This window comes from Chanos chanos, chromosome 4, assembly GCF_902362185.1.
Source record: "Chanos chanos chromosome 4, fChaCha1.1, whole genome shotgun sequence".
NCBI lineage: Eukaryota > Metazoa > Chordata > Actinopteri > Gonorynchiformes > Chanidae > Chanos > Chanos chanos.
The window spans coordinates 2294236-2319444 of record NC_044498.1 but is presented as its reverse complement, the minus strand read 5'-3'; the positions used below and the strand labels follow the sequence as shown (position 1 = coordinate 2319444).

At 43.1% G+C, this 25209-nt stretch overlaps 2 protein-coding genes across 3 annotated transcripts in view; one reads left to right on the top strand and one right to left on the bottom strand.

The window, feature by feature from the left end:
- Positions 1-4485: 4485 nt before the first annotated feature.
- LOC115809190 (protein LBH) lies at positions 4486-7775 on the bottom strand. Its single transcript, XM_030770757.1, has 3 exons — positions 7689-7775; positions 5026-5191; positions 4486-4535 (listed from the first exon to the last, which is right to left on the bottom strand). Exons 1-3 carry the CDS (start codon positions 7773-7775, stop codon positions 4486-4488), a joined length of 303 nt encoding a protein of 100 aa, XP_030626617.1.
- Positions 7776-21233: 13458 nt separating this feature from the next.
- cdc42bpb (CDC42 binding protein kinase beta (DMPK-like)) overlaps positions 21234-25209 on the top strand; it is a 57670-nt gene continuing 53694 nt past the window's right edge. For both annotated transcript variants that reach the window (XM_030770377.1, XM_030770378.1), the window contains exon 1: positions 21234-21408. In XM_030770377.1, coding sequence (XP_030626237.1) covers positions 21234-21408 — 175 coding nt within the window. The remainder of the gene's footprint in view (positions 21409-25209) is intronic.

Below are 25209 nucleotides of genomic sequence, written 5' to 3'. Positions count from 1 at the left end.
TGGAGTTTAAAAAGGTGCATTTAACGTTGCGGTCTCGCAGGGAAGACGTTTTTCCCCTTTCACGGCGTGAACACCGTCGCTGGTCCACAGAGCGGCTGGACTGGTCTAGACTCCAGCCCTGTTCTGCGCTGGATGAGTTTTGGGTGTTTAGCTGGGGTTGGATGTCCTACTAGTCTCACATTAGCAGGCTATAAGCACTATTAAATCCTCTCTCTTTGATACATCAAAGAGAGATACGTCACATACATCTTAAAATCACCAATGGACAATGTCGCATTGTCCCTGTTGTAAGAGACCAAGGTTCTTACGCTCACACCTCATGTTTTGTTTTGTTTTTTTTTTAATGTAGTTTTCTCTGGATTCACTGGCCGTCCCAAAACCTCTTTCCCGCAGATCTCATAAAATCTCTTTATCTCAGCACTGTAATCCTTTAACAGTTCGTATGTCACTGAGATCTAAGCCAGATGGCTGTTCTGACTGTTCTGAGATCCTGAAAAGAGCAGAGGCAAACAAGGCAAGAGGTCATGTGATGTAACCACTGAACAAGTGAATTCATGGTTTAGTTAACTCAGAGCTGTCAAAATCCGGTGCTGGAGGGCCAGAATCCTGATGGTTTTTGTTTTCACCTCTTGTTTAGTTACCTGTTGATTTTCACCTTGAAAACAGGTGTGCACGCGCCTCAGCCAATCAGAGATAGTATTTAGTTGGTCGACCAGAAAAACAGCCGGACCATGGCCCTCCAGGACTAGATTTTTTGACACCCTCGGGTTAACTGATACTACTAACCTACTACTATGTTAATTTGACTGACATCCAGTAAAGCAGTGTTTCCTACAGGAGTAGAGACTGTCGACTGGGATGCGGCACATTTTGATAACGCAGGTGCACAAAGACACTCAAAACGCTCTATAATAACAAGTCTTTTAAGGAAAAGTGATGCCGTTTGGTTGTGGGAACGACATACATTTGGAACACTACCTTAAACCTCCACCTTTGATCTTTGTGTTGCCTTTCTGGAGTGACAGCGTCTGTAGTTGGTGGCAGGTGGGGGAGCGGCCTGTGCGGAGGGAGTCGGCACAGGAGTGATGTGCTTAATGTGTGTGTAAAAGGAAAGAAAAAAAGTCACCTACAAGAAGTAGACAGATGTGTCATTTAGAGGGAACCACCATACCAGTGTGGATGAATGGCCACCTCTAAGCGCTTATGACTAAACAAGCAATGAACTAATTGTCTAACAGTGGGAAACGATTCCTTGTTAGAGTCGATTAAAAAAAAAAAAAAAAAAAACATTTAAGGAAACCCAAAAGCATCACAAAGACTGTGTGGTAATCGAGCCATCCTGCTGTTCATCCTATCGCTATTGAATAATCATGATATGAATATCGCAGGATGAGAGCGACTGTGTTGTCATTATTGTGAACATAACCCAGTAGCTGCGCCGCTGAGCGCCGGGGACGTCGAGACGCGACAGCGGTGCCTGTACAACAAGGATGTTACTGTGGCAACAGCACCGCTCAGACTGACGCCAGTGCCACAAGCACGCCACACAAGGGCCCTGTAGCGCACAAAAGAAAAAAAAAAAAAATAAAAACCCAGAGAGAGAGAGAGTGTGGGGGTAGGTGACCGTGGAGGGAAAGGGGTCTGTACCATAAGAAGCCCGATTTCTGATGTAAAACGACAGGAACGAGTCCAATTAAGTGACTGCAGGTGGGTCGAGTGGGATGAGATAATAAGAGAGCGTAGTCTTTACAAAGGGTACGCGCCCCACTTCTCTCTGCCAGGGCTGATTGGCACGTCGCCGAGTTCTAAAGCGCATAGGCGTGGGCTTGAAAAAGAAAAAAGAAAAATAACTTCGAGGAGCCCTGAGTCAAAAGAAACGGAGTTGAGACGTGAGAGGAGACCTGGGGAGGCTGAACTTGTGAGCTAAATTAAGAAGTGATGGGGGCAGAGACTGGAGACAATTACGACACGTCGGGTTGGGGTGGGGGTGGGGGTGGGGGTGGGGGGGTAGTTGACTTGCTTTGGATCCAGAGGACCTCTTAGAAGGAATACAGAAATATCAGTCACGTCTCGAAATTTGATTTCTCAATGGGCAAAAGAGAACATTGTCTGTCCACCTACCTGTCTTTTCCATTCACTCACACATCCCTCAGAAAACCTTGAAGGCTGAGTGCGTGTGTCCACACATATGTGGGTGGAAAGGTAGAGGAGCTGGTGGATGTGTGTGTGTGTGTGTGTGTGTGTGTGTGTGTGTGTAAATCTTTTTGTGCAATGGAACAGTCATAACTCATCTGACGAGCAAAAGAAAAGCATCTATTCTCATTGGGGCATCTTTCCAAAACTTCCAGTTCTTTTCAGAAAGCAGTTATTTTTGAACGTTTGTTTTTGTTTTTTTGTTTTGTTTTTTTCCTTGTGGAAAAGAACAGTGACCCGTGTTTCTTTGTTGAAGACGGGAAAAACGAGAGAGAATCCGTTTTAGATCGTCAGGTCCCGGCATTCATACGTCACCTGTTCCAAATGGGCCGTGTCCTGTCTCCCAGGGGCCGGCTCCTCTCTCTGCCGCTGTCCTCTTAAAGCATCTGTCTAGCGAACGTGTCCTTCGAGGAGAATTAACGTGACCTTGACCCCGCCGTGATGCACTGAACTCCCAGCACCATTCACAACTGTACAGTCATTCATTGCTTTTTGACACACCCTGACAAGTCATTCCTCTAATTTTTTTTTTAGCCTGACTGGTATTATTCACACTTTATTTGTTCCATTGTTTCTGTAAACGTTGTACTTCTATTGTAGGGACACTGCTGTGACTTCCTGCTTAACTCTGCTCGTAGCACTCACGCTACACTTATCCTGCGGTTTGTGTTACGACGAGGTCCCTCTGGACGTGTGTAGCCGCTGCATATCCCCCTACTTCCTTCGTTTTCCAGACAAACGTCCTGCTCTGGATATGAGCGTCAGCCGAACCAATGAATGTGAGCGTAAACCCGTTTCCTTCCATTCAAAACTCCTTCGGTTTGACCGAGGTTCAGCTGGAAAGGTAGGGTGGTGGAAATTCACAGCCGCGGACAGCGGGGAAAACGCGAGGCGGGGACCTAACGGTGTTAGTGTGGAGAGAGAGGCTGTCGGTGTTTTGTTGTGGGCTGGACTGGCAGACTCAGACAGTGACAGCTGTGGTGTGGAGGAGCAGATACACTCAGTGTTTGTCTCATCACCACAATGAAATACCATAAAAACACTGACATGTCACACAGACAGAGACAGAGAGAGAGAGAGAGATCCTGCACGTGAGCTTTTAATATGCTGTCAAAGCAAGCTATTTATAAATCTCATTTACAGGGAAGTGCGGCTAAGCGATAACAAGCTTCCCATGAATTCAGGTGAAAAAAAAAAAGCCTCTTTTTTAAACAGACTTCTTTTTCTTTTTTCTTTTTACAGAGACAGGACATTTTTCTTAGACATAGAAATTCAGTTAGGGATTATAAAATCAAATATTTTGATGGTCATAGACAGGCATACAGCAACACATGTTAGCCAATCATAAATTAAACCGTAAACAGAAGACGCTGAAGCTCTTTGACATGTGAAGGCCGACGCGCTGGGGGCAGGCCGAATTTAAGACGGGATTATGACAAGCGGCGGGGACAACGTTATGTAAAACTTGGGAGTTGGAGGGCTTCGTTGGTTCGTTGGACAGCAGATTGACTTTTAAGGTCAATCTGCTGTGAGAAAAAAGTTTACATGGAAAGAGCCAAAGGTCTACACTCTCATACAGCCAGCGTGCCACCTCAGTGTGCAAACAGCAAATACATCGACAGTGAATGAGACGGAAACAAACCGAAGTCACACAACACACAGCCTCACTGAACGTATATTACAGCCACTGTCATAAAGACAACAGCATTCAGAATAAGGATTTTTTTTTAAAAAAAAGCTGTGTAAAATGTTACTCGCTATACAATTTGACAGTTTATGAGGAAGTAGTATACATAGTATTTGAACCTGTGACACACATAATTTATGTTCCTGTATGAAAAGTCAAACTGAAAAATCACACTGCTGAGTTAGTTTCAATGGGTTGGGGCTGAATGATTTTATATTTTGGTCCTACGCGAAGTAATACATCATTATCAATATATCTTTACAAAAAGACCATAGATAATTTAACTCTATCTTATCCATTATGAACTATTCATGACGCAAGGAAAAAAGAAAACCAAACAAACAAACAAACAAACAAACAAACAAACAAAAAAAACCTGACAACTCAATGACAGCTGGCTACCGCTATAGTTTGGCACAGGAGCTATTTAAATAAAGCCAGTCTTTCCAATCACAGCCCCATCTACTGGAGTGGAAGTCTACCAACAGGTAGGCAGTGCTAGAGTAAAACGTTAGCAGAGCAGCCTGTCACGTCCAGACTGTTTATTCCCGGCCATCATGAAGACATTCACAGTGAAACGCTGGATCAGTGCTAGCTATCACCTTTCAGTTTGTCACCGCTCTGTCCACCTCAGAACCCTCCGCTGTCGTTTCACCTGAAACACACAAAGTCATTTTCACAAAATGCTCTCACGCATGCCCACCACCTTACACTGTCTTTATGAGAGTCCAGTCCCACACCAGAGCAGTCAGCATTTACATATTATTCACAAACACTGGAGTTAATGAGAGCCTCCAGTGTATGCCGGCTTTTACTCTACGTCAGTTCAAACCCACCAAAGTCAGCTAAGCAGCGCCCTGACGTGACAGTCAATACCAGAGATCAGGAGTAGAGTGGAAAACTCTGAAAGTCTGAAAACTGCCCAGTTTTGCAGTGGGGGTGGGGTGGGGTGGGGTGGGGTGGGGGGGCTACCCAGTGCTAACTCAGGCTCTTCTCAGAAATCTCCACTGACATGGAGGTACAATCACACGTTATGGCCCACTCTAATGAGTAGTGTGACTGGATGTCATCATTCGAGAGATTTTAGACACATTTAGACTTCTGTTTATGAATTGAGTGTAATCGAGGCTGGGGTGGTCTCTGACCTGTGGCTTGGGCCTGGGCGTCTCTGGGTTCAACCTTGGAGCTGAGGTCATCAGGAGGCCAGCGGAGCTCGCCACTCTCCACCTCACCGCCCTCCGTGGGCTCCACCACAATCGACGGCAGACGCTTGGACAGCTTAGGAAACCGCTCATGAGAATCAGGGAAGATCTGGGCAGACGTGAGACGTAGGATTGAAACAGTAAGATTGTAACGGTGCACTTTACTTAAATCACAGATATACACAGAGGAAACGCCACTACAGCAGAGTGGCAGAGTGCAAATTTGTCATCAAAACGTATTTATATTCTTTTTTAATACATGTACACATATGTATATACTCTCATGAAATCTGTTGTGTTTTGCTATACATTTTGTTCTGCATTTCTCTCTCTCTCTCTCTCTCTCTCTCTCTCCTTCTCTCCCTCTCTCTCTCTCTCTCTCCCTCTCTCTCTGTCTCTCTCTCTCCCTCTCGCTCTCTCTCTCTCTCTCTCTCTCTCTCTCTCTCCCTCTCGCTCTCTCTCTCTCTCTCTCTCTCTCTCTCTCTCTCTACCTCTCTCTCTCTCTCTCTCTCTCCTTCCTTCTCTCCTTGGACAGAGACTGGAAGTGTTTATCATATTTTCCTCATGCAACTACGATGCTACACACGTTACTGGGCTGAACACGTCCACCTGTGAATAAGATCAATCTAGAAACATCCCTGATTGGCTGTACAACTTTTAAGTATCGTTACTGGCTTAGTCATACATGCAACTGTATGGTTATGTTTACGACACGCCTCTCTCTCTCTCTGAGGCCATAACTGCGAGGGGATTTTTCCCTACGTTAAGTCTTCACCTCTGTCTGCTCACAGTTCTGCTCTTTTGGTAATTAGAACATTCTCCACAATCATAAGCAGAGAAGGATGACAGACGTCTGTGTGGGAAACGATGCTCAGTGCACCAGGCAAAACTCTAAAAGAAAGTGCCACAAACACACTCCACGGAATTCACTGCACATCATCTTTTCAATCCAAACCAACACTAAATCAGCTCATCTGCTTTACACATCCTGACCTCTTTGTCCAAGCCTTTGAAATGCATGAGTTATCTGTGTCAGATGGACAACACTGAATACACGCTGTCCAGGTTACACACAGGACTGCAAATGAGAAACGTAACCTCACTTCAACCACTTCACTTCTGCAGCTTCCTGTGCACGCAAAGCGAAGTCAGAACTTCCGTTTTTACTAAACCATAAAAGAGCTATTTAATTCCACATGTCCTCCGGACACTGGGGGACATCACCACAGAGAGAGAGAGAGAGAGAGAGAGAGAGAGAGACAGAGAGAGAGAGAGAGACAGAGAAAGAGAGAGAGAGAGAGAGAGAGAGAGAGAGAGAGAGAGAGAGAGAGAGACTGCACAACAGACACTCTTGAACACTTTTGAGATGGTCCTATTAACAACCCTCCAGTTCTGACCTGAAGACATTCCAGCATCAGGTTTGTGTGTGAGTATCTCTGCATGAGCACTTTGTCCAGTCAGAGGCATGAGATGGAGGTCTGCTGTCCAATCAGAGGCATGAGACGGAGGTCTGTTGCCCTGAACATCATTCAGAAGAGGAGTAAACATATGTTTGGAGGCCATTCAGCAGCACTGCCTGCTCCTCAGAGGCGCTGTTAAGTGCTGCTGGGGGAATCTGCAGTAATGAGGTGCTTGGCATTCGCAGCACACCATGCCTGTGTCCTCCTGCCACAGGAGAGGTCTGTGTGGAGTTCAGGAGAGCAGGATGTGACTCATGTCGTGTGTCATTGTGAGCTCTATGTGAAAAAATGTCGGTGTGTGTGTGTGTGTGTGTGTGTGTTTTGCAGGTCACTCAAACTTGTGGACATCTTTAGAACTAAAAGAAGGTTGTGTGTGTGTGTGTGTGTGTGTGTGTGTGTAGGTGAAGATGCGGCTGGATGAAGGATGGATGGTAAGGTGGGTGTGTGAAATGACTGATGGTTGTATGTACGAAATAAAAAACCTGGTTGATGTCGACCATAATCACATGACGGATGAAAAATTTTCACACGAGTCCTCTTTAGCCTGCTCATCATAGCAGACAAGAAAAAAAAACACACACACATAGCAATACTCATGACCTTTCAACCTTTCCTGAGCTCTGAGACAAATCCGAACTCCTTCAGAGAGCACACATCAAATTTTCTTTTTCATTGAGGAGAGCAGAATGAGAGGGACACCAGTCAGGCGGCGGGAGAGATGGACAGAAATAGATCCCAGCGACAGAGAGCGATGGAGGGACATTAACGCCCGTCAGGGGCCGACAGGGAGCCCAGCAGAACCAGACACAAGGTTAAAGAAACAGAACAACCAGCTTACAGATCACAGCGCAGAGTCTGCGTATGTGTGTGTGTGTGTGTGTGTGTGTGTGTGTATGGAAACTGATTGTGTCACTCAGCGCTGCTGGCTCTGTGCTCCACATCAGTTCATACGTGTGTGTGTGTGCGTGTGTGTGTGTGTGTGAGAGAAAGAGAGAGAGAGAGTTTGGGAGAGAGAGACAGAGAGAGAGAGAGTGAGAGAGAGAGCGAGAGAGAGAGCAGTAAGGAGTAAAGAGAGAGAGAATTCATGTACATGTTTATGTTTACCATACATTAAACTGTTACACTATAAGAGCCCTCTAGTCCCACCTGAAAAGAAATGCCCTGGTCCTCACTGGTACCGCTCACTCCGAAATCCGCCACGGCTGTCTCACAGCTGTTCATGACCTCTGTCATAATGTCCAGTCTCCAATCTGAAAAAATAAATAATGAAAGAAAGAAAGAGTAAAGAAACGGAAGAGAATGTACGCTCCACACAGAGACAAAGACGCGACTGTCAGAGTAATGCCCGGCCTGTGACTTCGTCACTCACTCATTTGCCTATGAATGCGACCAAGCCTGCTGCTGCCCTGGCACCTGCACTGTTTAAAACTACAATGGCACTGCAGTCAGTGAAGCTGAAATGAGAAAAGATACCCCCCACCCTCACCCCACCTCCAACCCCCCCACCCCTCCCCACAACTTTCGTTCTCAGCTCATCATTTGGCTACAGCTGTTTCAGAGCTGTGCTTCCTTCCTGATGGTGTGAATTTAGCTTCCTTCTCAGAAAGCGGGGTATGAGGAAACTGAGCACATGGCTGTATGTAAATAGAACCTGAACACCATGGTGTCTCTGTTAACCTCAGACATCAAACGTAGTGTGAATTTTGATATACTGTTCCTATTCAACCCTGTTGGATTCCAGTCACTAAACTAATTTCATTAGAACAAAAGGGGGGGGGGGGGTCAAAGTTCAATTACAGTAATGTTCAGTCTGTGTAAGAAACTCAAATTACCAGCAAAAAGAAGGCCATTCAGCCCTTCATTCACACCAGTATCTGTTTGAGCTGATTACTTTGTAAACTTCAGCTATCTTACAGGCCTCACACAGAGTAATACAGAAGTTAACAGAACTCAGTAAACAAGGCATAGATTTAATGCACAGAGCTTAAACACATGTATTTTAGCTCAGATACAGATACACATAGTAAAGGAATCAGTCTAAAGACTAAACGCAGAGCTTCCCTCTCCCCAGAGATCGTGCCATGTTAGAGACAGAGGTGTCGTCCAGCTGGTCCTGTGTGGGGTACGGGTTTTTCGCTCTGAGTCGGGCACATATGTACACAGAGTCTGGGCTGTCTGACTAAGCTAGCACCCCCCCCCCCCCCCCCCCAAAACGTGCACGATACCCTGCAGTTGCCAAGGAGACGACTGGTCAATAAAAAGACATGCTTTTATAATTCGAGTGCCGCCTTTGAAAGGATTCAACCTGGAACAATATCAAAGGTTTCATTTTGAACCGCAGAGCTGATAAAGATCACTAACCCCTTTCAAGTAGGCTTTTCAGTTATCAGTCAATATGTGGCCAAACTAAGCAACGAAATAGGAAAAGTAACATTTTGATCATTTGCTCATGTCATCAGCAAACCTGCTATTAATATTACACGGGGCAGTAAGGTCACTTCAATGTTGATTTTCGGCTGTGCATCCTAATGATCAACTTCAGGGTTCTGGAGGGACCTGCAGCTTCTCATTTCCACTGACCACGGCACTCACTGATTGGCTGAATAGTAAACACACACCTGTTACGAGGGTCAAAATCACTCTCTAATTACGAGGCAAGAGAAAAATAAAAAACAGCAGAGCCTCAGCCCTCCAAAACATCTGGGGAGTGTTCCAGAAAGCGGGTTTAGTGAAAACTCTGAGTTAGTTAACTCAGAGTAAGTAGTAAACCCCCTAATAGAGGAGCCCTATGGCTTCATTCTCCTAGCAAAACACAGCCATAGGGCTCTTCTATTAGGAAGTTTACTACTTACTCAGAGTTAACTAACTCAGAGTTTTCACTAAACCCGCTTTCTGGAATACCACCCTGATCCATGACCATTCACCATCTCTGTGAGTGTCTAAACACGCCTGATGCTTAAATGAATAACAATCCCCCCAGATGTTCATTAACATGGATAACGCCTGTCTGTTTGAGGCTTGCTGCAGATCTCTGATCAGACTGAAGCAGGACCCACGCTTTGATGTGCGATGGCTCCACTACTGCACTGGGCACAACAGGTAACGGGTGTTAAAAGGGTGGCCCACCCAAAAGAAGTGCCGCTTCCAGACAGTTCCCTTTGTGGGACTTTAGTATTCTCACAGAGAGGAGAGGATACCAACATCACAACGCAGAGTGGCCCACGGGGGACCAGACTGTCTCTTCATGTTATCTCAAAGAGAGTACTAAACTAAAGAAGAGGTAACCGTGAGTGGGCAGATGAAAGAAAGCATAAAGGGGGAGGGAAAAAAAGAGGAGAGGATGGGGGGGTGGGGGGGGAGATGCTTTATTAAACTATTTGTACACTTCTACAGAATTAAGTTAAACAAGAGACCACCATAGCGATAAAGAAGCAGGAGGAACATTAAACGTACGATTTGGTCAATCAGATACGCACAGTCGCCTAGTGTGCTGTTTGACGGCATGAGGAAAAGCGGTTAGTTGTTTTCATTCTCTCTCTCTCTCTCTCTCTCTCTCTCTCTCTCTCTCTCTCTCTCGTTGATTGATAATGGACTAATTATTCATGCTTGTTATAATGATTATCGTGGCCAGCGCTGACGCGACTCGCTCCAGGAGCACAGAGGCGCTTGTTAGCATACGAGGGCTTTCATTGGTGAGGGTGAGCGACAGAGACAAATGACGCTTGAGTAAAGGATCAAAGAGCTACACATGAGTTTGGTGCCATTTATACAGAGACAAAGGAACACAGAAAGGCTCATTTAGTGGGCGTCCACACAAAGGCTTCATTTGCTCATCAAAATATTTTCAGAGGGGCAACCGCTAAAGAGAGCTGAGGTGATATTTGTTATTGCATGCTAAAGTGGTACACATCAATGTGTTCGAGTGTATGTTTGAAAAGTGTATGGAAAAAATTATCACATGGTATAATATTGAGTGAATATTGAGTACTCTAGACTTGGATGATCCCAAAAAGTCCAAGTCTATTCCAAGTCTAGAATACCCTCAGCACCTTAGTGCTGGCGCATGTTTAAGATTCTACAGATGTAATACAGATTCTTAGTCGAGCCAGGTCTGTAGCGTTGGGTTAAATCTAAAACATATAAGTGGTTCCGAGGCCGGAAATTGGGAAGATAGCCACTGCGCTGTTTGATGAGAGACAAGAAACAAAACTGAAAATGAGCGACTGAAACGCTACAGTTTTCATGAAATTGCAGGTATGGGGTGGGGGTTAAGCACAATAGCTGCCGGGTGAAAAATAGAGATGGCTTTTGAATAATTTAGCGAAGCTGTGTCCAAGGACAGAGTTCACCCCCTCTCTGAGCGATGGAAAATCTTATTCAAATTCAGGGAAATGAGGTACGCTGCACTGACTGCACACACTGTTGTCACGAGCCAGTGGCTAACGAGCAAGAGCAGATTACTCCACCAGAGTTACAATCTCCCCACATCCTCATCCTCTAAAACGCAGATAACTATCCACAACAAGGAAAGAGAAATGATCGTAAAACGAAAACGCCAAGGATATGGTCCATACGTTGAAAACAAAACCAACAATCCACTAAATGAAAACTGATTCAAAGGAACTTATCCTTGTGTTCAGGAAAAAAATGTATTGAAACATACCCCAGTATACCAAGCAGTAAGTAATTGGGAGATTTATTTTAAAGGCACGAGACTGAGTTCTGGAATATTAATTAAACAGTTTACAGCAGTTGCAAGGCGCTGATATCACTGCACTTCAAAGGGACACTACTGTTTATGCCATTAAGACGCATGAAGCGTGTGTTTTATTGACATTTTAACAAACGACGAGAAGGGATGCTTCTTTAACCGTGTGATGAACGATTAAACCCACGGCAGAATACTGTTTTGCTATCTTATATAACAATGCGTTGACACATTTGGAACAACAGTGAAACAAAGTCAGATCGGTTTTTGTTGCGGTTACAACAGCATTATAATTTATTTTAAATACCTAGCTGTAATTTCAAAACACTCGCGTTTCCGTTCTTTTGGCGCAGTTTTGAATTCTGTAACATCAAGTAGCCTTGGGAATGAATGCCTTACCATCTGACTCCACTACCACTCAAAGAGACTTTCCCAATGAACTGTCAACAAGTTTCAACATGAAGACTGAGTTTAACGCGCAGGCTGTAATCTGTTCGTTTATCTGATTAGCAACAGAAACGACTCATTCCATTTGTCGAGAAAAATTAAGCAGTTTGTGACTAAAAACAATGTGTTTACGCCATTAATCACGAAATTTCCAAAAGTAATTACATGCGTTTTTCTTTTCTCGTACGCAGATATTCTAAGTGGCATCCTTCTGCCCGAGCTTCGACATACGCTTTAAATCGTGGCAGTTTCGTCTTACCTGTGCAAAATTCGTTTTCGTCCGACGAGCAACAGTGCTTTGTCTGTACGCCTCTTAGTCCTCTTACCGCGGTGACACGGAGACTTGAAAATGAATCGCTCTTCAACTGTGTTTCTGGTATCGCTACCACTGTGTCACAGGATCACGACAGACTGAGTGATTTGCTCGAGGAGAGAGAGAGAGAGAGAGAGAGAGAGAGAGAGAGAGAGAGAGAGAGAATGATTGCGATCAAACGTGTGCGTGTGTTTGGAGTGTGGAGAAAGGCAGACAGAAAGAATCCACACAAGACCTAGAAATAGAATTGAAAATGACCTCCCGCAGATTTCCTGATGAGGTCTATGTTCACCGTGACTTCAAGTTCCAGGTTCTACGCTTACATAGCCCATATGTAACTGAAATTTTTTATAAGCTTTAACACACACACACACACACACACACACACAATGTGTGTGTGTGTGTGTGTGTGCGTATATATGTCCTTCACACATACATACACACAAACACACAACGCTTTTGTGTGTGTACATATGTATGTATGTGTGTGTGTGTGTGTTATGTGTGGAGGTTGTCCTTGTATGCCACATGCCAAATAATTTTCACTGATTCTCTATGGGTTGGGGGGGGGGTGGGCAGTAGTTGTAAAATATTGAGAGTAAAATCAAACTTTGAAAACTCTGGAAGCTCCTCTTCTCCTCTCTCCAGTGAGCTCTCAGTGAATCTATTTTTTATAGAAACTCTTCCAGCGTTTACTTACTTACATATAGGTTCTTCAAAGAATCCCAACAGCTATGGAGGGTTTCACTCGGAAAACACATCATCAGTGGTTTATGGTGGCACTATAGACAGAGGCCGTCAGTCTGCTTATTTTGTATGGTAACAGAAATTTGGCCTGTATCAAACTGGTTCAAATAAGTCTAAACGCAGTCTCATGTGCCCTGGAGATCTGCGCAAACTATAACAACACTTAAGTCGGCTGAAATTTTTCAGCTAACTACCGACGCTCGGCGTGTCCCGCCAGCAGCGGAGTCGGAGCAAAGAGTTTGAGATTTACTGCCGTCACTGCATTATTGATTAAAAGGGATATAAATTCTTAATTAGAGATTAGCGGTTACGTTACGCAGGCAGAAACACTGTCTTTGGCTTTTCTGGGGTGATGGACTGTCAGCTACCATGAGCTACTCTTTATTTACAGATAGCGCACAGGCGGAACTGATAGCCTTGGTGAACAGAGGAGGCAAAAACCTCCAAGCGTAAATGGTTACGGATATGACGACTGCTTCAGTGGCATTTGCCCACATACCTTGTGGCTAACTGGCCAATTAATCTTCTCCAGAAAATCAGGACACAGACACAACATGCCTGAACCATAACAAATTCTCATCTGCTGAAGTAGATCCAGACTGTATGAACTTACTGCTACCTGAGTTGACAGGACAAAATGGTGTGAAAGTGAAAATGTTAAGGCATGCAGGATAGAATGTGATTACGCGTTTCATTTGCCGCCAATGCCGGTGCAAGTCGTGACATCTCTCTGAACAATTCTGTGAGTAATGAACAAATTTCGTGTTTCTGCTGCTAACATCTACGGTTACCTAAAACATGTGGATGACTCTTTTAGGAAGGTCACTGAAAGTTTTTAAAAGCGTTTAGAAGGGAAACACGGCAACACAAAAGGTTCTTACTGCACCCTCATGCTGGCAACAGGTGAAAAAGAAAGACACATATACAGACATTTGTATGTCCATTTTAACATATTAACAGGGGAGACAGTGCGTGTGTGTGAGAGAGAGAGAGAGAGAGAGAGGCCAATAAGCAAAGAAGCTTCTTCTTGTATTTCTCACATTACTCCTCGTGACGACACGGTGAAAACCAAGGCAAAAGGTCAAATGGCAGGGTCATTCGCATATGCTGTGTATCTGACATTCCCATTGGTTCCTGACAGGTGATGATGTCAGACAAAGTAATCAGAGAAAGGACTTACTGCCTTTAATGGAACCATTTCAACTTGTCGGTTCACCTTCCGATCAAAATGCCAAAATACCTCCCTCTCTTGGCAGGTAGATTTTTCCAGCGTCTCAGTGACTCGTCAAGTAAAGCTATCTTCTGACATACACACCGTGTTTCAGCATGAATCTTTAAACACAGACTGACTCAGTCATTTGGACATATTTCATAGGAACAACATCAGGACAGGAAATGGACAAGGGATTTCATTTGCCTAAAATTTCCTGTTTGTTGAAGCATGGTGTAAACAAATGCGACTAATGAAGACTATTTTAGTTCTCTGTGCTGCACTTTTAGTCCCAGTGTAACTGAAACTAAAGTCATGTTTGGAACCCTGGAGGAAGCAATTTTCCGTGTTCCTTGCCTTTTGGAAATCAAAAAAAAAAAAAAAAGAAAGAAAGAAAGAAAGAAAATAGGGTAGTGCTTTGTGTGAGAGTCATGTGTGGGCGTCTGTAAATGACTGATCATTCTTACAGGAATTCTGCCCTCTCATCGGAAATCTATTCATCTGAAACGGATGGGTCCTCTCTGACGTTTAGCTTTAACATCCACAATTACCTCTCTGAAGTGCTTTTTTTTTTTTTTTTTACAAAGGTTTTTGCGCATCTGAAAAGTCCCCGCTGAATGAGACTTGATAATTGGCAGCTGAAAATATACTTTTGAAAATTCTCTCCTGAAGTAGGTCTGTTGAATCATTGCATTCTGTTCCTCTCTCTTAGGACATGATGCTCTTATTCCCAAGATCTCCTTTTACTTTTCCTCTCACTACTCTCTCTCTCTCTCTGCCACACACTTTCTCCTCCACACCCACACTGCCTCTCTCACTCTCTCTCTCTCTCTCTCTCTCTCTCTCTTTGTCAATTTTTCCTTCTCTGTTTGCAATAAGAACAAATTAAATATGCCTCTCTTTTTGGGAAAACCAAAGCTTCAGGTACTCATTTCAGTATGTGGACTGTAGACAAATATCTAAGTCTTAGGCAAGATTACATATCTGGAAGAAAAATGCTCCCCAGAGAACAGAAAAGAACCTGAGATAATGTGAATGATGCCAGGGCTAGTTAAGAGACTAGCCCAAATGTGAATTTCCGTTCAAAGCCCAAGTCTTTGTCCCCACGGTCCAAAGAAATGATAGATTTATCTTATATTTTTAGACATATGTACAGATATAGAGCAGATAGTGAGTGTCGTAAAATCGTATTGACATAAACATCACACTGTGGATTTTAAATACCGACACAACAGGGGGATTGTGTGGAGAGTGGTTTCGGTGTTTGTTGTCCATTTGGGAGCATTATGTTTCTGCTAAGCAGATTACTCTGATCTGCCAAGGACAGGTCACTGCGGACATTCAGAAAAGCTCTGATGATGATGATGATGATGATGATGATGATGATGGAGCCAAGCAGACAATTTACCACCAACAGATACTTTCTCGTGATGACACAAAATTTGGCCTGAAACTTTTCTGGATTTTTTCTGAGTACTTCAGCCACACAGTAAAGGAGAGATCACAGAGTCAAATCACTTTCTTCAGACATTGGAGGCTGTAGGATATTGGTAACATTTATATTCATTTGTTTCAGACAGAGGTGGCAAACGTACACACATTCTTTACTCAAGTAGAAGTACAGATACTTGTGTAAAAAAAAGTGAAAAAGTACAGACTCTGAAATGTACTCAAAGTATAAAAGTAAAAAGTAGCCCTTTGAAGGACATTTCTATCCCTCTGCTAACAGAGCAAGTCACTTAGCTAATGCGTCGCCAATTTCACAAGGTGAGCAGAAGCTAACCATAGCTAGCTTTACCGTTCTGGGATCACAAGTGTTGTCACAACAACCACGCAGTTAACGTGAGTAAACACATCGATTACCTAAGGATTTCATAGCTGTAAACAGTTGCATAGAATAAATCAGATGTTTTAGATGCTAATTTTGCTATTTATTTTTTTCTTCCTACATTGTCAAAGACAAATATTGTCATACACCAACACAGTGCTTAAACAATATACATTTATTGACACTCAGAGCAGTTCACCTAATAACACCATACTGAAGCATCACTGAAGCAACGTAAAAAATCACACATGCAGGGAACAGGTCGGGCAGTGTCGTAAAAGAGATTTTATTCTGCGCATGTGCAGAATGGATCGTGCCTCTGGGGACGGATCAGGTACTTACAATCTGCCGTACCCTCTTTTTCGACATGGCACACACTCCCTCCTGCTTCCTGTTCCCCTCTATGCTTCGAAAGTGCTTTGAGTGTATGAAAATGCCATGGGACCGAAAAAGAAAACTAAAGATTTGTACCATAATGTGTGATGTCATTTTCAGTCCCACTTTATATTAAGTGTCCCTAGTACCTGTGAACTTACATGGTAACTAGATGTGTAAGTACTACGCAATTACAGTGTAAGTACACACTTATACATAGTATCTACAACTCTAATACCTGTGTAACTACACACATGTAACAACCCACTGAATGGTATGTGTTAGTACAAATTTGCAACACAAAATTGGTAACAGCGCTATTTTCACTCCGGTGAGTACATATGTGTGACAGGAACTATGTAACTACATTTTGCAACAACAATATGTAATCACACAAGTTTTCCATTTCCAGACATAGTCCTCAATACTGTAGTTACTATTTTGAAATACACTGAAACTTCATGAAAATCATGTTAGAGTCCTATGCACATGCAATGCATTTATGACTTGCAGGACTAATGTTGAATTACAACTAATGTTTAAGTAGACTGGATTCACCTTTTGATGTCGGTGCACTTACATGATAACTCCTCAGAAACTGTCCACTTAAAGTGTAAGACGGTGACAACTTACTGTGTAATATGCAAAACCTAAACCATTGTGCAACACTGTAATACCAGTGTACTTACATGGTAACGCCGCAGGAATGGTCCACTTAATATAAAGGGTAAAACGGTTACAACTTACTATGTAATATGCAAAGCATACACCATTGTGCAACACTGGTATTACAGTGCTACATTACAAAATGTACTTCCATAGTTCCTGTTACACATGTGTATGAACTGGAGTGAAAAAAAGTGTTGCTGCCAATTTCCTGTCACACATTTGTACTTACACATACCACTCAGTGGGTTGTTAGATGTGTGTAGTTACACAGGTATTAGAGCTGTGGATACTATGTGCCAGTGTGTATTTAGGCTGTAGTTACGTAGTACTTACACATCTAATTACCATGTAAGTTCACAGGTATTTGGGACACTCAATATAAAGTGGGACCTAGTTTTCTTTTTGCATTTTATAAAACTGATATCGAAAAAGTATTGCTCAGGAACTGTTATCGAAGCCAAGGTATTGGTATCGGTACCGGTATCGAAAAGAACGATACCCAGCCCTACACGGACATCACGTTCAATAGACGCCTTTTCTCCGCGGTCGAGTCTCCCTTTGTCCGTTTCGTCTTGTTACGTCCTTTACATCGTTTTTGTCTTGTTACGTCTGTCGTGCGTGATATGAACCGATGAATACACCAAGGGATCATCTTTTCTATGTGTTATTGTCCCTTCCAATTAGGTCAAAATCAGTCTTTATGTTGGGAGGGCGCGCAATGATGCGAACGAAAAATAATCGATGATTCCCCTCAAATGCATTAAACCTAACGTAACGAGCCTGTTTTGAAAATGTAAGGAGTAGAAAGTACAGATATTTGTGTTAAAATGTTGGGGGTAAAAGTAAAAAGTTGTCAGAAAAATAAATACTCAGGTACAGATACCTGAAAACTCGACTTAAGTACAGTAACAAAGTATTTGTACTTCGTCACTACCCAGCTCTGCCATACCCAGTACTATTAGATTGTTCGAGCATCAGGAACTAGAGAGAGAATCTTGAGCGTCGTTAATGATGCCAGAATAGGCGGAAGAAACAGACTGCCAAGACTCAGTCTCCCCCTGCTGGACAGACATATATATATATATATATATATATATACACCCTGCATTTTTTGAATTTCCATACCACTTTAGGGTGATCCTTCTATGTTTTACTCTGTTGAAAATCTACAGAGATTGAGGTTGAAACTGTGGGTTTCTTCCATCATTATATTAATTGGATACTGCGTAATTACACATATGTAATATCTCATCAAAGACATGTTTTTTTTCTCACCTATCTGTGTCAGAGATTTCTAACCCTCTATTTTATTTATGAAACCATGGCTCTGTGATTTCTGTACCACTTTGCAACAGATGTAGCGTATCTTCAGTCTGATTGGAGGAAAAAGTGAGGCATGACTCGGCAGCTACCGCATGAGAGGAAAATCTGGCTCCTTCTCTCAGGAGCCTGTCAGTCTTCAAGTCCTGAAATAGGAGGCAATGTTCTCAATGTTTACAGGCAAAGCCCGAATACAATTTCCATAAAGCCTCCCCCCCCCCCCAGCCCCTGTCTACTTCTCAAATATAGGTCATGTTTGAGAGATGGGGAGATGTGACAGACAAGGCAGTAAAAATAATTCATTCTTTTTTGACACTTATGGGTCACTGTAGACAACTGAAGCCCGTGTGCTCATTCATTTTTAAACAGTTTTTGACATATTTCTCACTCTCAGGGGTTCTCTATGAACCATCTGCAAGCACAGGGCGCACCATGGAAAGCAGACCCCCCCTCCCCCACCAAAAAAAGCAGGTATGGGAGTTCTGCCAGCTGGGGTCGCTGGTTTCCAATCTTTCCAAACGTTACCAAGCATCCCAGCTCAGGACCGTTATTGAAGCACTAACGCCTCCCCTGACAGTTTGTATACCATTACAACAAGCAAACCAAAGTAGGACGATTATGATTAGCCTTTATCTCCTGGGTCTTCATAGCATTGAATACTGTGTATAAATACTTACACAGGTTTTTTTTAAACTCTTGAATAAATCTTTACAATACTTTTAATTCAACCTCACATTATCTGAATACTTAAACTTTTCTCAAATTTGATTTTAAAAATAAAGCTCTTTTGACTTCACAGTAATTTTCTTACTTTGAATAAAAGTAGCAGAATAATTAAATGTAATTTCTATGTTTTTTTGGTTTTTTTAACAACATAGATCAAAAGGTGGTGGGCACCTTACACACACTTAGTTTAAAATGCGATGTCTACATAGTTTCTTGTTGGAGAATATTTGTAAAATGTTACTTCTAATGGCATAATGGCATATTTACTGGATCAGATTTCAAAAGAGCTCATCCTTTTTTTCTCAGTCTTCTGATTGGGTCTTGACAGCCTTGTTTTTAACCAGGATTCCATGCAGTTTCTCACAACACGGTCAGCTCTTCAGTTGTGTCTGCGCTGTCACCTATTTCTCTCTGTCTCTGCATTTGGTTTTTCATACAGTAATAAATACCAGAGCACCCAGTAATTTTGCAAATTTTATTCTGCAAAACCAGAGAGTTTCCAGCTTGCATTAGGTTCTTTGTTTGTTTGTGTCGTTGTAGGCTTGCATTCTGCTGTTTGAATAGGTCTTTATCAACACCAGCACAGACTTTCCTCCTCTCGGCCCGTTCTGCCTTCAGTTCGGCTTAACTCCTGGCTTTGTTTCCATCTCATAGAAAGTAACCAAGGAGTGCATCACTCTTTCAAACATTTCACTGGGATAAAGATTGTAAGATTTGAAAGAGAAAATGGAAGAATTTTCCTTTAGGTGGATTCAGGAGGGTTGCACAATTTCACAATTGCCTCATCTTGTTCAGAAGCTGCAGTCACAAACAATAACTTTTTGGAATAACGATTTCTACACATCACGATTTATCTATGGTTGTTTTTGTCTTGAAAGTTTCATTTTGAGGAATCTCCTATCTCTACTGCTTCTGATTAATACATATTCATTTTGTAGCCAGAAAGACAATTATGCATTTCCGTTGATGGGTTTATCTCAGAAGTCCTTTTCAGTTTACATTATAGATATATAAACATGAAAACATACTGTTTCAAAATAATCATGATATTGTAATGATGGAGCTCATTCACTTATTCATTTTCTAAGCCGCTTATCCCAATTAGGGTTGTGGGGGGGTAGGGGAGCTGGAGCCTATCCCAGCATTCATTGGGCGAAAGGGCGGGGAAACACCCTGGACAGGTCGCCAGTCCATCGCAGTACTGAGGGAGTTGACAAATTAAACTGTATAATTATACTGAAAACCCAAAATATCTGTATTGCTCTCTGTACTGAAATATATTTGAACAGCACTTTTTCTCAAACTTTTCTCAACCAATTCCAGTTTAGCTCCAACTGCATTTTCCCAGTGTTTTCTCCCAATTACAATTCAGAATAGTCCCTTGAATTGGAAATGACGAATTCATGTATGAACTGACTCAAGACCTTGATGATCTCGTGTGTATGAATTGCACCGATGGTTACAGGAATGGAAAATATGTATGTTAGGACAAAGTGGCTCAGACGTTTAAGTCTGTTTGACTAACCTGATATGTGTTACCGTTATGCCAAAGTAAAGGACAGGAATTCGAAGAGGAATTTCATTTCAGTTACCAAACGTTACAGAGGCGCTGGAGAGAAGTCTTTCAGTGTGGTGGTGATGCGGTCAGTACCAGCCGGCTCCCAGTTTATGCCAATCATTGGATGACGTCACGTATCCATAGCGTTTCCGGTGTGGGTAGGCGGTGCTCCAGCGTCCTAGGTCTGGAATCTTTGCAAGGGAGAGCGAGACAAGGCTGGACACGAATGCAGCCATATTCGGCTTTTCAGAAAATCACACCGGCTAGCAGGAGCTAGCGCGACAAGCATCACCTTCTAAAAGGCAACCACTCCCAGTTTTATGGACATATTTGTGTTGTGTTAAATAATTTATTAAGTGTTGAACGGGGCATCCCTGGCTTTGCTGATGTTCCAACCGAGAGAATGGACGTCCGGTTAACATGAGATTCGACGGGAGAAAAGCCCCACATCCCGTTCTTTAAGTGGAAAGTACAGATTTGTCGGTAATAAAGCAGATGGAACAAACGGGGCCTCAATTGTGAGAAGTGAGCACCGTGGAAACGCGAAGGAGCAACGGGACGACAGTATTACAGCCTAGTTTAGTAATAATGTTGAATTTATTTTGCTGGCTAGCTAGCTAGCTTAATAGCTAGCTAGCAAGTTGGAGTCTGGGATTTCAGTGCTCCAAATCGGCCAAACAACTCTTTATTTTCGTTGCGCTTTGGAGCGCAGAGTAATCTTCCCTAATACCATTTCAGGGAGTGTTTTCTGGCAGCAGGGAGTGGTACCCAGGCCGCTAATTGATAGAAAATGTCTGCGAAGGTGCGCCTGAAGAAGTTGGAGCAGTTGCTCTTGGATGGCAACCAAAAGAATGCAAGTTCGCTTAGCGTTGAAACGCTTCTGGATATTTTAATATGTTTGTACAACGAATGCAGCAACTCGCCTTTGAAACGGGAAAAACACGTAACAGAGTTTCTGGAATGGGGTAAGTAGGTTGATACGATGGTGACTCCCAATTGTCGGAGCTTATAGCTGGTAAACGAAGGGTCTGTTTGTGGCTCGATCATCAAAATCGCATGTGGCGTAGCCTACTAGTACTATTCAAGCCTTTATCCCTTAGTTTTTATTCAACCCTGGACATAGTAGCCTGTCGTTATCCAAAAACCCCGACGTTAGAGGGTTTGATTTGCATTCGGTCATACCCTTAGGCTTCCCTCGTCTTATCAGTCATTTTAGAATTTATTTCAAACGGTCGCTCCAAAACCGTTAATTTTCAGCGTGGTAAGAATACTGTCGGACGTCCATGAGTTCGGTATGAGAAAGTCTGCATTAATAATTGGGTTACGTTCTAAAACACACAAAATGGCTTAGGTTGTTGCTTTTTATAAATGAACGTCAATTCAACCATTGTTTTTCACAAGCTGAGATAGTTATCGGTTTTCCTGCGGACCGAGTCCGCTCTGAGGAATCTGTTTCTGTTTACCTGCCAGATGCCAAATCAGTTATAGATACGTGACTCACAATCACACTTCTTTGAGATTTTGCCTTAAGAGTTGTTTACTTGGTTACTCAGCGCTTCGAAACTCATGGAATAGGAGGTTTTAGTTCTTGCCCAAGGGCAAACAGCGCTACTGCTCAGAATAAGGCCAAGTTTAGTTAGATATAAATAGATCGCCATTGCACAGTTGGTGAATAATTAACAGCCTCTGTGTGTAGCTGAACTGGTTTCCTTATTTTTGCCGTAACTGTCCTCATAATTGTGTTGAGGAATCGGTTGTTTTGTAAGTTGCACTCAGTCTAAGAACTGATTTTGAGACACCCCCCCCCCCCGTTCTCCTCAGAGATTGGGGTTGATAGCAGACTGAATATAACGGAGCAGGAAAGAGGAAATAGGTTTGTGTGACTCCGGGCCCAGTCTCACCTTTTGCCTGTGAGTGGAGTGCACAACGACAGGATCCTCTTGCCTGGCTGTCTTACTGACGTCAATAATGAGATTACGCTACAGTGTGTCTGCTCCCAAAAAAGAGCACTGGTGTCCTCAAGAGACCGAAGAGGCGCAAAGCGGGTGCCACCCCTGTCTCCTGGCAGATCCGCGCACAGCCCTTTTATCATATGAGTGACTTAATATCCATGGACTCACAAAACCACCTCTCTCATGACTCATTTGTCTGCGTTGGGCTCTTGGTGAACAATAAGCAAAGGATTTTGCTGCTTTGTAATGGGTGCTGGGATTAATCATCTGAAATGTCTCTGTGCTGTTAGAGGAGAGCTGCAAGGATAGATGCTATCGAGATCTCCAGCCATTTCATTGCTCTTCCCTTCAATTAGTCACATGGTGACTGAAATTATATTACACTAATAATAATAAAAAAACCCCAAACAAACAGACTCTAGAACACGTGATCAGATTAGCTATATTGTACCGTAAGGAAGTGGCAAAACCTAAATAAGAAATAAGATAGCCTAGCCGTTTGAAGAGGAAGAAGAGGTTTTCAGTTTGTCTCTGGAGCCCTCCCTCCCTTCTCTCCAGGGCAGTGATGAGAGCTCGTTAACGCTGTCAGATATATTGACATAGCCTCAATTGCTGCTTATTGACCAACACTGATGCAGTCTCAGTTGCTTCCAGCTCACTCCCCCACTCCCGCCCGACCATAAAGCATCACTCCCCCAGATAAGGCCTTTTCCTCGGAAAGATTGCCACAGAACTTTGCATTGGGAGGTGTTGCTTGCCGTTTTGTCATTACTGTTTTTTAAGTTGATTTCAAAGCTGAATTTTCTCGTCAGGGTTTGGTTTTAGCTACATTTTTTGGATATCAGTGATAAGATGTGAATCGTGCCAAGTGTGATACAGACCACACATTCTCACGGTAAATTCTTCTCTGCCCTGTCTGTGAGAGGTATAACTGGGAGACCTGCGCTGAGAAAGTCAGCTGTGTGAGAGGGAATATAATTCAGGTGTTTAAATTCACTGGGTTAGAAATACCTATTTAACCTGGGTGGCAGACAGTGAGAGAAACTGTTTGGTTTGCTTTTCGTGCATGCAGTAGCCTGCACTGACTCCCCCCACCCCCATCTCATCTGGGTTAGTCTGCTGTTAATTCGTAGGGTGTGCGTGTGTGTGTGTGTGTGTGTGTGTGTGTGTCTGTTATCGTCGGACATGTATCTAGGCTATATGAATTTACTGAGATGCTGAGGATAGATTAACCCCGCATTTACCCGCATGTGAAATAGGCTCCACGCCAGCTGAAAGCGTGCTTCAGAAAAGACTGTTAGTGAGAATCAGCCGTGACTCTCTCTGTGGCAAAGGTGATGTGACGGGTTATAGCCTGCAGAGATGCAGACCTGCAGAAAAAAGAAGACAGTCTTTCAGCCCTCTGTCCCAGTCTGCTGCCTCTGTTTACATGTAAACAGCCCTGTCCTTTAAATAATGACAGAATGCAGCTGAGCGGGTTGCGTTGCTATGCTGGTCTCTCTCTCTCTCTCTCTCTCTCTCTCTCTCTCTCTCTCTCTCTCTCTCTCTCTCTCTGGTCATCTGAATAGAGAGTGAAGAGCAGTACTCAGAGCAGCTCTGTGGTAGCTCTCCGCCTGGCATTGGCTCATGGGATCAGCACTGCTTCTCTCTGCCAGGCTCCGACATCAAAGTCAATCTGAAGTCAAGCATGCATGGCCTCCCCCACCACCCGGTGAACCTGCCCCCTTTTCCAAGACTCTGGATTAATAAAGACAGCCTCTGGAAATTACTATAGACCAAGAGAATAAAAAAACTCTTGTATCTGAACATTATGTATGACACGGGTGCTTTGCTTAGAAGATGAAATTTCATGTGGTTGTTTAGTGACACTCCTTTATTGAGCAGTTGACTCCTCCCACTGATGGAACACACACACTACCTTCAGCTTAGATTTTATTCTTTTTGGTTTTTTTGTAATTGTATTTGTTTATTGTTGTATTGGCATAGCAGAAAATAAGAATACAGCCATTGTGATCCAGAAATGAATGATGATATAATATCTAATGTCTAGTTTGTCATGCTGCCAAACCATTTGCTCACTCTGTAAGCGCACAGCCCCTGAGAGGAAGAGCATATCGCACATAAATGAACACCGTTTCAATATTTAGGCTGTTTGGATTTATGGAGATCCATATTTCTCTGTGGTAGTGGTGGCGTGGTGTTGCTTGGGGGGGGGTTGTGGGGCTGGCTTTGGCTGTTTCAGCTTTGATGCGTTGTGTGTTGTGGTCCTGACGCATGCTGTTTTAAAGGCATTGTTGAACTCACTTTCCTTTAAATATCACAGCCGGCCTCACTAACGCACATGCCCTGGGGTGGAAGCAGAAATATAAAGCTTTTGCGGCTTGCTTACCTAGAATCTTCCATTGTGTTATTTGAAACCTCATAAAAGCGAATTTGAAATGGTTTTTTTGTTTGTTTGGTTTTATTGCATAAAGCTATAAAATACGGTCTGTGAGGAGGGCCCGACGCTGCGTGCTGGCTAATTTTCTGCTGATTTAGCAGAGGGGTTAATGATGGTGGTTTTGATCTCACTTTGTCTTCACTCTAATGTAAATGTATGCATCATATCTGGGATGAATCAGAAGATCATATTGAAAGGCACTCCCTCACTATGCATTTTCTGTCTGGACTATTTTTGTCAAGTGCTATGTGATGACTGCTCTACGGCTCCATAAACAGACCTAAATGAAATCGTTAAACTATGGGTTCAGACCCGTGTGTAAAATTTTTCTCTGTTTTTCAGACAATATAGTATTACACATAAAGCCGACCGGT

Excerpts from the sequence above, each read along its gene's own strand:
- LOC115809190 (XM_030770757.1), bottom strand. The coding sequence starts at position 7,775 with ATGACAGAGGTCATGAACAGCTGTGAGACAGCCGTGGCGGATTTCGGA. Across the intron at positions 5,192-7,688 it reads ACCAGGGCATTTCTTTTCAG|ATCTTCCCTGATTCTCATGA; the intron begins GTGGGACTAGAG and ends ACGTCTGCCCAG. Across the intron at positions 4,536-5,025 it reads CGCCCAGGCCCAAGCCACAG|GTGAAACGACAGCGGAGGGT; the intron begins GTCAGAGACCAC and ends TGTGTGTTTCAG.